General features: G+C 31.9%; 1 protein-coding gene across 1 annotated transcript in view; it reads right to left on the reverse strand.

Annotated features, from left to right (window-relative positions):
• LOC106478575 (protein dachsous-like) overlaps positions 1–13,162 on the reverse strand; it is a 123,041-nt gene that overhangs the window by 13,692 nt on the left and 96,187 nt on the right. Inside the window, exons 9-15 of the mRNA XM_022382187.1 lie at positions 12,339–12,578; positions 11,076–11,420; positions 7,432–7,801; positions 6,122–6,370; positions 4,790–4,941; positions 2,307–2,519; positions 1,028–1,248 (exon numbers count right to left, since the gene is read on the reverse strand). Of these exons, the coding sequence (XP_022237895.1) occupies positions 1,028–1,248; positions 2,307–2,519; positions 4,790–4,941; positions 6,122–6,370; positions 7,432–7,801; positions 11,076–11,420; positions 12,339–12,578 (1,790 nt within the window). The remainder of the gene's footprint in view (positions 1–1,027; positions 1,249–2,306; positions 2,520–4,789; positions 4,942–6,121; positions 6,371–7,431; positions 7,802–11,075; positions 11,421–12,338; positions 12,579–13,162) is intronic.

Raw genomic sequence — 13,162 nt, forward strand, 5'->3', positions numbered from 1 at the left:
GCCAAGATACGGGATAGTTCTAGAAACAAGAGAGGGTGAGAATTGTCACGTGATCTCGATGACGCAACAATATATTTAGCTATTTTATTGAAGCTATAAGAATACATTTACAACTGAATTACAGCTTTTATTTTACTGCAAACTTTCCACTTTTTGAAATAAGTTTTCCATATAATTTCAGAACATAACATTCTTAACAATGAAGAAGAAAAATATAATGCTGTTATTAAGTAGCAATATTCATGATTAGACAATCTCTAGTGAAGTCATAATGAACTAGAGGGGCACTCGGTGGAGTGCATAGCTCTGCCAGGCACTGTTGATCATATTCAGCCCTCAAGAAATATGAAAATTTTTCTGTATATCCATTGTTATCAATGGACATGGGCCATTTTTGGCATGACAATGAGGAATAATATTCTACATAGGTCTATCAAGTTTCTTCAATCTCTGACCATTTTTGACTGCATTATAGATTAAAATAAAGTGTGAAAAATCTCCCCACGTTAACAGATAGGGATTTTTTAGATTTTCATGACCTTGCTGTGATCTTGACACTTCAAAAATTAATCACTTCTAAGTTCGGTCATAGTCCAAATGTGTACCAACATTCATCCAAATCCATTCAGCCATTTTCAAGACATAGTGCTGACAAACACACACGTACAAGCAGAGGTGAAAACATAACCTCCAGCATTAGGTGCTGGAGGTAATAACAAAATCATTATATAAAACAATGTAGTGAAGCCATCAAATAGATGACAAACAAATCAAAACTTGCCACAAAATAAATTTTGCCTATAGTATAAATGTCCAGTATTCTTGTAATTATAAGCCACTATATGACTAACTAACACTATAGCCTTATTTATGTTTAGAGATTTTGAAAAACAAAATTCATTGAATATGGCATCCCCATTGCATTTTGTTAAAAAACAAACAGCAGAAAAACTGACATAATTAAAATATCAAAATTCTTAACAGTATGCTAACACATATAATAAATGTGCAATCCAACAATAACTACCTGAGTAACATAGGTGCTTTTGTGATTTCCTTCCCAGACTGAAGCTGTGTAATGTTCTTGGGCAAAACGAGGAGGGTTATCATTCTGATCCACTAAGTGGACAGTTAAAGCAGTATAGCCATATACTGGTTCAGCTTCCTCTGTTTTTGCTACAATCAAAACTTTCATTGTCTGAAACCTTTCAAAATCCAGAAGTGACGAGTTTTTAACTCGGATGACTCCTAAAAAAGAATTGTACAACAAATATTATTCAACATGGAACAATTTCTAATGGGTTTTACTATTGACTAGTCATCAAAATATTAGACAAATATGCAAACATCAAGTACAGTGAGATTTGAACAAGAAGATTCAACTGGTTTATTATGTTTGTTTCAAAGACTAGTGACATTTGACAGCCATGGCTCCAAAGTGTGGAGTACAATTTTTTGTATGTGGTAACAAGATGTAAGCAATAGACCTGCAAATCCACAGTCCAGCACACTATCCACAGGGCCAGGTGTAAGCTACCCCTGAGTTGTTTTGATAGCTTGTGTAAGGTATCTCTGAGCTGTTTTCACGTCTGATGCAAGCTACTCTTGACCTATTTTCACATCTGGTATAAAGTAACCCTGAACTGTTTTCACATCTTGTGTAAGCTATCCCTAAGCTATTTTAACATCTAATTTATATAAATAATAACGGCTACAATACAATCTATGGATATAAAATTCAGTCAAGAGATACACAAGTAAGATAGTTAACATAAAATAACATAACATTAAAGGACAAGGGATTTTTTTTGGTCCATCTAGGCCATCATATCCTCTAAATTAAACTAAATGCTAAAAAAAATCAAAATCAGCATTTATCATTCAACTATTTATCAAGCTTTCTCTTAAACTCCCTTTAATTAACTGCATCTACCACATCTGAAGGTAACCCTTAGCTGTTATAAACAACTAAAGTTAAACAGGTCTGTGAAGATGCAAATGAGTGAGCCAAATGCTAACTAGTAACATGTTTATATACTCAACAGCAATTATACTATAATATAAAGATATAGTAATGAGTAGCTAAAGATACTAATATTTTTATGTTTATAAAAACAATGAAGGCTACATTATAAGCCTCAAATACAGAAGTGAGACAGAAGATATACCAGTATATCATACTTATATAACCAACAGAATTACAATACAGTCTGCAATACACAAGTTATCGGGTTTATATAAACAAAGCAAATCTAAAATAAACTTTATGGATATACATCTAAGTCAGAGAAGCTACAAGCACGTACCTGAGTTACGAGAAATGCTGAATGCTCCTTCAGGACTTTCATTGATCAAAGAATAAGTAATTACAACTGATCGACCAGATGGAGCACTGACTTTCACAGTTGTGACTTCCAGTCCCATTGGAGCATTTTCAGGTAATTCTATAATGTAACTTTTATTTTGAAACTTTAGCATTGGTGGAGGAGTACCATTCTCCACGTAAATTTCCAAGATATCTATATACAAGAAGAAAACACAAAATAGATATTCTTATCTCTTTTATCTCATCATAATTATTAAGGTAACTTAATATGCCTCTTTTCACTTTTAAAACTCTTTCAAACAATTCATAGTTACTGGCTTCATCTATTTTATTTATAATTAAAGATCTTATTTATCCCTTAGTTTTATAAGTTCTAAACACCAGTGCTTAACAACAGAAATTAAAAAAAAATTAAACCATAGGTTTAGAATTATTTTATCAAAATAAAATGACTGCAAAATTTCCAATGTAAAGTTTGTGAGATTTATTTTCAGTTTGAGTAGAGAAGTTAACATTTTCTACTGAAAATGTATTTCCAATAGATATTCATCTCTACTCACCCAAATCCATCTCAATCCTGTTTTGCCCTCTAAGCATTGCTTAAAAAATTTCACTAACAATGCACCAGTCTTTTATACCCCTTCATTTTTGAGCTATGTAATTACCCTCCACCAATCATATTGCACCATTTATACTAGTGCAGCTAGCTCTCTCTACTATTCTAGCACAATTCTCACTTTTGAGAAATAGCAGGTACAAAGTAGAAACACTGGCATAACAGTGGGGAGGAAGGGTGGGAAATGGGTGAGAAGAGGTAAGTACCTATCGGAAATACATTTCACTGTAAGAAAATGTTAACTTCCGAAACAGTACTACCTCTTCTCACCCAAAGCTAGAATCCCACACTTCAAAGATGGAGGGATCAGTGAAGGCACTGAAGGCAGTATTCAATCAAGTGGAGAGCAACTGGTTTGAAAGAACAGGTGAGCTATAATAAGAAAAGAAGGTATACCTGTGGGGTATAGCACTACTTTTTGAACATTTATGCTCTTCGTTCAGTAACGAATACAGTAATACATAAAGAGCAGAATGTAATAGACAGGCACCATAGCCTCAAGAAAGAGATGTACAGTACCATTCTGTGGAGAAGTGATATATAATTATGACATGAAACAGCACAACGTGAACAACAATGGAATGTCTAGTGTGCAATCAACAACAGGCCAAAATAAATATGTGCCAAGGGTAGAGTCTTGGGGCACACCAGAGTATATCAATTGCTGTCCAACTAGGCAAAAAATTATAGATTGCAGAAATTAGGTCCATCCACACATGCACACATAAACTTGCTAAACATGGGTATACCTACTGGGAGTGAGGAATACACACTGAAAAACTTACCACAGGTCTCCTAGGAAAAAGAACAATACCTAACCCAGCAGATTACATGGAGGCTCGGAGTGCCATAGAAAGAAATTTCCATACAGTAATTATATCCTTCCTCACAAAAAATCATAACATGAAAGAAAGAAATCGTTAGCCTAGCGTAAAACACAAGCTCTCACCGAACTAAAGCCTGTGCTTCCCCAGCAGACATCGTTGACCCTGAGAGCTGGGGACTTGTGTTAGAATCAATGTCTACTAACACAGGAGTTTCATTATCTGCCATTTTACATCTCGAATTCATATGAACAAATTATAAATCGGAAAAGGGAAATAATTATAAAACAAATGAATAGAAACGATGAAAATCAAACACAAGAAGTTGAAACTGATATAAATTTGTGATCAAGCACAATAAAAATCAAAAGTTAAAACACACGTCTATACATTAAAATGCCATTCAAGAAAGTGACGATTGTGCTAGAATAGTAGAGGGAGCTAGCTGAGTTAGTATAGATTGTGCAGTATGATTGGTAGAGGGTAGTCACACGATCATCACATGTTCTGAAATGATGCAAAAATGAAGAGATATAAAAGAGTGGTGTGTTGTTAGTGAAAATTTTTTAGCAGTGTTTAGAAGACAAACCAGGATTGGAATAGCTTTGGGTGAGAAGAGGTCTATAATTCAGGTAAAATGGCACAATTAATCTGATTTTCATACAGAAAACTGCTTTCTTTAAATTCTGGTCCATTTCTTTGTTAGATTGTAGTTTAATTGCCGATTATTTCAAGAATGTTAGTTGTCAAAGTTTAAAATACTATAAACCCTGAATAAAAACCAATGAATTTTCAGGTTTGTCATAGACTTCAGCAGAATTCTAAAATAGCTAGTATTAGATTTGTTACTAATTATTTACAGGTCACTTTTTGTTGTCTCATATGTAATTTCCGTTTTGCAGATTCTGCATTTTCTATTTGAAAAATGTTTTGGATAAGAAAATTTTCTTCATCGTATGATTTATAATCAAAATCAGGTCTTTGCCATCACTGATGCTGCTTTGTGATAAGCTATACACATACCCAATGTAGTTTTTGCTGGCCGACCTCTGTCAGTAGCTGTGACTTCAATGTGGAACACAGTGCCTGCGTCAGACAACAGACTACCTGAAACAGTCACCATTCCACTATCTCTGTCAAGGTGGAACTTTCCAGCCATAGCTGAGCTTACAAAGCTACAAAGAAGGAAGAAAAAATATCCATACCCTTTTTATAAAAAATTAATGCAATGCAATGTTCAAAATTAAAATTTTGAAACTACACAAAATGGAACCAAAACAGAAAGCACACTAATATAGTGTTTCGTTCTGAATATAGGAATGTTTTAAACAAATATATATTCCAAGTGTAATATAAAGGTACAATCTATATAGGCTAGAATGATACACTGTAAGACAAAAAATATGCTTATCTTGTGAAAACTTATCATAAGCATAACATGAGAATGATAAAAAACTTAACTGTACAGTAAATCCTTAACAACTTTTTAATAGGTCTTAAACAAATTTCTTAATAAGTCTTATCTGAAGAAATTATAACTCAAATTATTTTCACTTCAACATTCAGTCTGTTTTGATTTATCAGCAAGGTTGGCTATTTCAAACATCAGCTTGTAATAAACATGATCAAGAGAAAGTCTAAGCAGCTTGAAACATTTCTCAGAAACTACTAAGGCAGATGCAGTCAACAGAAATCTCCAATAAAGCTCAAAAGCACACATGTATATTTAAATAGAAAAAATAAAAATTCAACTAGTGCAATCATAATTTAATTTTTTGATTACAATTTTTATTCTCTTCTGTTTTAACTTATCAATGTTATATGAACTACTAGCAAGTTTTTAGTAAATCTAAACAGAAAACCCTTAAGATCAACTTAAAATTGTGGAGAATGTTTTGTACTTAATGAATTGGTAGTTATAGAAAGCACTGAGTCAAACTGAAGTAATTACTAGTTAAAAGTCTCTGCAAATAACCTAATACCTTTTGAATAAAAGCATTCACCCACCTAACCCACTTATATTTCAAAAACCTTTTCAATCATAACTGTAATTAACAATAAAAATGTGGAAAGTGAGCTTAACACACTTCCCAATTTAACAAGTGCTTTCTACAATTAGAATTATAGCTGTAGTTCCAATATTACCAAAAAATTCTGTACATTGAGTTACCCATAACTTCAAAGGAATTTGACTGTACAGTAGACAAAAATTATTACTTTTATTAATTGTTGTTTTTCTAAAACAAAACTCAACAATGATATTACAAGAAAAACTGCAAAAGAGTGCATAAATAAGCTTTCTGTCATTTTTTCTTCTTCTTAAATGAGCTTTTAATATCTAGAACAAAATTTCACCTGTAAACTAGTGCAGCATTAGGACCTTCATCACCATCATTAGCTTCAAGATGCACAACTTGAGTGCCAGGATGTGCATGAGCAGATACAGTAGTAAAGTAGGGATAATTTAGAAACACGGGCCTATTGTCATTAACATCAGCAACACTAACATAAACAATTGCTCGTTCCAATCGAGCATCATACTTTCCACTATCAGTGGCTTGTACTTCAAACTTGTACGAATCTCTCTTTTCTCTGTTAAAATGTCTAGAATTAAAGAAAAAGAACATTATGAAAACAATGCAAGAGTTTATATGGATGAATTTATATATACCTACTATTTTAAAAATAGCTTCAATATTATCTTTGAACTGTAGTTACTCTGATAACTAATTCATTTTTATCATGTTTTCAATATTTAATTAAGAGTACCATCTGATTAATTTGAATAAATAAATAAAACCACCCATCTTAAGCATACATAATTCTTATTTCCTCAAAATCAGTTTAAACCTAGAACTTATTCTGAAATATTAAAACTTCTCTTGTTTTAAGCAGTTTATCTAGCACAAGGATGTTTGTTTCTTATGGTGCTTAACATTGATGTCTAAAAGACATTTTACGTTTCTATATGAAAGTGAAAAAAATCACATTAATATTTTGTCTTATTCATAGCATTGCTGTATTGCTTTGAAAAATAAACAGGATTTGGAGAAATAAAGTAAGTATATAAGCTCCCATGACACAATAATGAGCATGCTATGATTAGCTAAAAACAGTAGTTTAAAAAAAGTAAGTTCTTACTCAAACTATATAGAGAACACAGTTGGTAACCCAAAGGATCCAAATGTTTTGTTTTTGTTTTTGGTTGAGAGAAACCTGACCTGTTGTATTCTTTTATTCAAGTATTCGCTGTTTTTCCATAAAGTTTTTTATGGATGGCTTCAAAATATAATGGTTAATAAGACAGAAGAGGTTGCAAATATCTAACAGTGGTATTTGGCTATGTCTTCTATAAATGTACAAAAGTAATAGAAAAAGATACCAAGTTTATTGAGCTAAATAACTTTAAATCTTACAATTTTTTCACCCAATATATTACAACTACTTTGGAAATACAGCCTTGTATTCACCATTTCAAAATTTGAAATATTTTACATAATGAAATCAACGATTTCTATACTTAAAAACATAATAAATAAATTATACATAAAAAGGATTTTATTACTTATTTTATTCTGCTTTTAAAACCACATTCTATTCTGGTATTAATAATAACACTGTCTTACATTTCTTTAGTGCTGATCACAATATTCCGCCTTACTTACCCAGTGCTTGTGACAACACCAGATTCACTATCAATTTTAAATAATGACAGGGTTTCATTACTTAAAGAGTATGTAATCTTGCTGTTCATATGTTGATCACGATCTTGAGCATGGATAACAAGAACTGTAGTATTGATTGGTGCATCCTCAGATAAGGTGGCTCTATACTCGCTCTGTTCAAACTGAGGACTGTTGTCATTCTGATCAAGAACTACAATGGTTATGTTACATGATCCTGACCGGGAAGGTTGGCCTCGGTCTCGAGCAGTGATTATAATACTGTAGAGTGCAATTTGTTCTCGATCAAGGGGTCCACTTGAAAGCTCTCCAGAGTAAGGGTCAATGCTGAACTTACTTCCAACATTTCCACCTTAATAAAAAAGTTCACAAGTGATATTAGCATCTTGGAAATTACTTTCAATATCACATATTGTTAAAAAATAATAAAAATCAGACTTATATGAAAGTTTTTGTAAAATATTATGGCATGTATTCTACCGAAAGTGAGTTAAACAGTAACAGTGATTTTCACAATTATATCAAGATAAGACAGATTCAAATTAAGTTGCAGCTTATATGTAGAATGAATGCATATAGAGAGTGAGAAACACTGGTTAACCCTAAACTTAGTTGCAATTACAATATTAGAGAGGAAAAAATTATACATACTTTTTACAGAGTTCTTTTTCAATCAAGTGATATTTGACTTTTACGAACCTTCTTTTAGAGCTACAAACTGAGTAACTGTAGAGAGAGTCGAGTACATTATATCACAATGATTTTGAATATTCAAGTCAGTAAGTCATATGACAATCACAGCTGTGTGAAATGATGGTGAAATGGAATGTATCAGGACTATATTGTTGTATGATTTGTAAGTGGTGTGATACCACCAAACACTAATTGCTTTTGAAAAGAATGTAAAACAGCCCTTGTCAATGCAAAATATTCATACACTCAGATCATAAAGACGAGTTCAGGCTGAGAATTTCCAAATTAAGGACATACCTTATACTTAATGGCATGAGAAAATAAAGGAATATGGATCAACCTGGGGCATATGGAAACCCAGAAAGAGACCAACGACAAGTTGTACTCCTGCTACGGAAGGTTAAATATGTCATTTTTGTAACACATGAGAATCCATGAACACAAAGATTAGTAGCAAAAGCCACTCACAGGCCCTAGGCAACAGTACATAACATAATCAAGAAATATCTTCATTCAGAAAAGTGACACAAGTTGCTTCCATGACATTTGTTCAACTATTGCATACCTCAATCAGCTGAGGAATGAAAAGGACATTCATACAATTCCATACAAAAACTTACTTGGTTAAGTCACCAGATGAAGCACCTATGGATTTCTGTGCATTTGGACTGTTGAAATAGGCAATGGGAAACCATTATCCTCTTATGCTAGATGGCTTATGGAAAATAAGTAGAGGGTAATGGTGTGCTTTATACATTACAACCTTACAATGGAGCCTTTTCCAATGAATACTATGTTGCAGAGCTATGGTCAAAATGCACAGCCGTCAGATAGAGTATGACTAGATGTAACGGTGTGTTGAGGCTCCAAAATCATTTTAATATAACATACTCAACATACAGGAGTCATAAACAATGAGTAATTGCAACTAAACATTCACCGTATCATAAGTACAATACATTATCACAGAAAAAACAAAAGAAATGCAAATAAGTTGTTCAATGCACAAGTATTTTTGCACTTGTTTTAAACAAAGCAGAACAGCTTGTTTTTCTATTACAATAAGTTTATCGATAAACTATTGCAAGAAATTATTTCAAATGCCCTTTATAAAGACTTAATAACATTCATATTGGGACTTTGTACAGGTCAAGCCATGGTTGCAAGTGTTCCATCAATTGCTTTTAAACTTCTAAGCATAATATCACCTCATATGTTGCTTGCTTGGAATCACTGTCTGGTTAGAAGATGAATCCCTGCCCAAAAAGTCTTAGATCGAAGGAAATGACATGATACATAAGAATCTGTTTATACCTATTAGCACTCATGGTGCCATAAATTTTATATAAATCTCAAACACCATTTTCTAAAATGCTACCCACACTTGTACTTGTCCCTAACATGCTATGCTGTAGATGTTGTACATTGCTCATAATACCATTCTCTTTCCTGTAATCAAACAAACTATCATTGATTGTTCACAAAAAAATTCAATTTGGATTCATCAGTAAAAGAGTACCTAACTCCATCTTTGCTCATCCCATGGTTTGAAGTTTTATGCTCAATTCAGGTTTTTAGTAATTTTTTCTCTCTTAAGCCATGGTTTTGGACCAGTAATGCATCTTACTGTTCTGAAGGTAAAATTCACACCTGTATTTACAGCTAAGTTATTGGCAAGATTCTACTAAATTGTAGTCTATCATATAACAAGCACACCCTGAGTTACTTAACATCACTTTTGTAGAGTTTGGGCTTTCTACCTCAATTGCTTCTATTATCAAGAACACTCATTTCATGTACCATGTTTAAAGTATCAATACAATTCCCTCCAAAACATGAATTCTTCCTTAATTTCTTGCATTTAGTAGCTTTCACCAGTCAAAACTTTGATATCTACATGTATGTTATGTGGAATTTCTGTCCTGGGAGCCTCAAGTGCAATCACTACACTACTAAAGAACTAGTATGACTGCCTGTACTTTTATAGGTATTATGCTGGTATAGCACTATCTGATTCAACAGATTACATTTAATCACAGTGTAAACTATCAACACATGGCTGTACTCTTGTGGAGTTCATTATCTTACAACAGAGGGTGCATTCCCATTAAGATAACTTATACTCTTTATAAAGTATACTGTATGCTATAAATAAAGCAACTGCTACCCCTTAAAGTTTCAATGTATATTACACTATCATAAATACTTTGTAAACATCCAAACATACTTTACCAGCAAGTTCAATGAAATCTCTTTACATCACAGTCATATACCATTATCACCAAAAGTAACCTGATGTACACTCCAATACCATTATTTTGTCTTGGAATATAATCAAAAGATTATCTCAGACTATATCTTGTAATTCAACTGTACTTATAATTACTTATTTCTTTCATTGGTAATGAGATAACTTGCTGGTTCACCAGATTTTTTGAATAATGAGTATATTAATTCAAGAAAATAATAATTAATAATTTATATGATATTGAAATCAATAAATAACATAGTGTTACAAAATCCTTACTCTAATTCTGATGTGTTGCACCATAAATCAAAACTGATAAAAGTTACATTTCACCAATTCAATCCAGTTCACAATGTAACAGTTCTTGTTATACATTTTCCTAATGTAAATATCACTTCAACTACTACTATGTCTGTGGAATCCCAGCAGGCCTAAGGAGCCCTTGTATTGAACAAAAAGCCTCTTTGCCTTTGGGTTACAGTAGATATAGCATGGTTGATATTACAAATTCTTCTTTACTTTCAAGCAGAAATTTGTATTAATCAACAAGTTTATTAATAGTAATATTTTTGTGGTATTTTAAACACCAAACAATTGCTTTAATGAATCATTTTACTTAAACATGTGATATTTAAAAAGTATAGTTTTAACACCTAACAAAGATTCTTAGTATAACATTTTGTACCTGTTATTGTATAAGTGACTTCAGCATTTTGACCAGCATCCAAATCACTTGCTACCACTGTATGTACAACACTATGCTCACTATTCTCTGGGACTTCTAATGGATAACAAGAGCCAGTAAAAACAGGAGCATGATCGTTGACATCCAGAAGTTCTACCTCAACAGTTGTGGTATTGTAATGCTCAGGAAAAGCTCCATCTTTGACATAAACTGTTATAAAATACCGTGGTTGTTCTTCCCGATCCAGAAGAGCTTTTGTAAAAATTTTACCTGTTTGACTTTCAATGGTAAATTTGTCATTTGCTATTCCCATAGGAATAACATATGTCAGGTTACCATTTATACCTGAAATAAAAAGTATTATATTTTGTATTCAATGTATTTCATAAATCATACAACTCATTACTGTTTTGATAAAGCACAATCACGTTTTAATTAAAGGACACTTGAAAAAAAGCATAAAACTGTTCCATAAATTTATAACACTGAAAACATATAACTTCCAAAAAAATTAATAGAACAAAAATAACACATACTAGTTAAATTAGAACGTGAAAAATGGGCTATTAATTCTCTGCAAGGTCAAAGGCCTCCTGGCATATAGTAGATGAACAAACCAACTATAAATAAATTTTAGTGGAGTTATACTCCTTTTGAAGTGTTTCTCCATTATTTTTTTATTAACTATTTTAAAACTTTTAATAAGAAGATTTTTTTAGTCTGTTTACTGGATCTATAAGACAAAAAAAGTATTCACCAATATTAATTAAGCTTAAATTAATTGACTATTCAAAAGTCACTAGAGTATAGCAATATCAAATTAAAAAATAACTAAGATACTCTTCTAAAAGGCTTAAGTTTCAGGGTCTAAGACAAAAACAAAATATGTAATCTTCCATATATCTTTCCACTTACTGAAAAAAAAATGCTCTGAAAGCTTGGTGTTAAAAAGTAGTAGTCTACTTTGAAATAATCTTTCCACTTAATTAATGAGATTAGAATGAAAAATAACTTTGGTGTAAGGCATTTGCAATTAATCTATATAAATATAACAAAAGAATTATCAAAATATTTCTAAATTAATAGCAGTGGCATAACTTTGATTTCAAAGTGGGGAGGGGAACAATTCCTGTAGCTGGGGTATGCATGAAGGTATTCTATTGAAATGAAATGTATTTTATCCACTCCCCATAAAAACTACAACTATGATTACTATTAATGCCACAAAATAAGTAACAATACTAGAATAAAAGTGTTAGTCACCTAAATCTTTGTCAATAGCCTGGACTTTAATGACAAATGTTCCACTTCTAGAATTTTCTGAAATGTTGGCCTTATAAACAGGCTGTTCAAATCTTGGTGAATTATCATTAACATCTTGAACATGAATCTTTAGGAGTTTAAATGTTGAATGAGGAGGTTTTCCATGATCACTAGCTGTTATATTCAGTTCAAAGAAATGACTGTCTTCACGATCCAGTGGAAAAGCTATAGATAAGAGTCCTGGGAAAGAAAAAAGATATACCTGTATATTTTATGTTTGCATATGTTATTCTAATACTTAAAAAATTGTCAAGCACATCAAAAACAGTGAAAGGAAAAAATATGGCAAACTTTCAATTAACCTTGGATTTTTCCTGCTCATTGAGGCAACATAATTAATATTTTAGGAAACACTGTGGAAACAACATAAACATAAAATGGGGATATATATGATTACTATTGTGTTGTAAGACTTTCCTGTTTGTTGAATAAGAAATAAACAGATAATATAATTATTACCTAAAACTTATTTTTGAATATGTTGAATTGCAAACTGAGTAGCATATGTCAACATAAACATGTATAGATGTGTGTGAGCTCATTAACTACTAAATTTCTGAAACTTTTATACATTATTTAATAGATATATTACATATAAATAACTAATCTTACTATTCATTTACAAGTCAGTAAATTCAGTTTCTAAGTACCAGTAACATTTTGCACGAACACAGTGAAATGGAAAATCTTACAGTAAAGTCTAAATTAATGTAATGTTCTCAACATAGATTATCTAACAGAAAAAAAAGTATGATCTCAACCTA

The sequence above is a fragment of the Limulus polyphemus genome, unplaced genomic scaffold (assembly GCF_000517525.1).
Source record: "Limulus polyphemus unplaced genomic scaffold, Limulus_polyphemus-2.1.2 Scaffold227, whole genome shotgun sequence".
Lineage (NCBI taxonomy): Eukaryota > Metazoa > Arthropoda > Merostomata > Xiphosura > Limulidae > Limulus > Limulus polyphemus.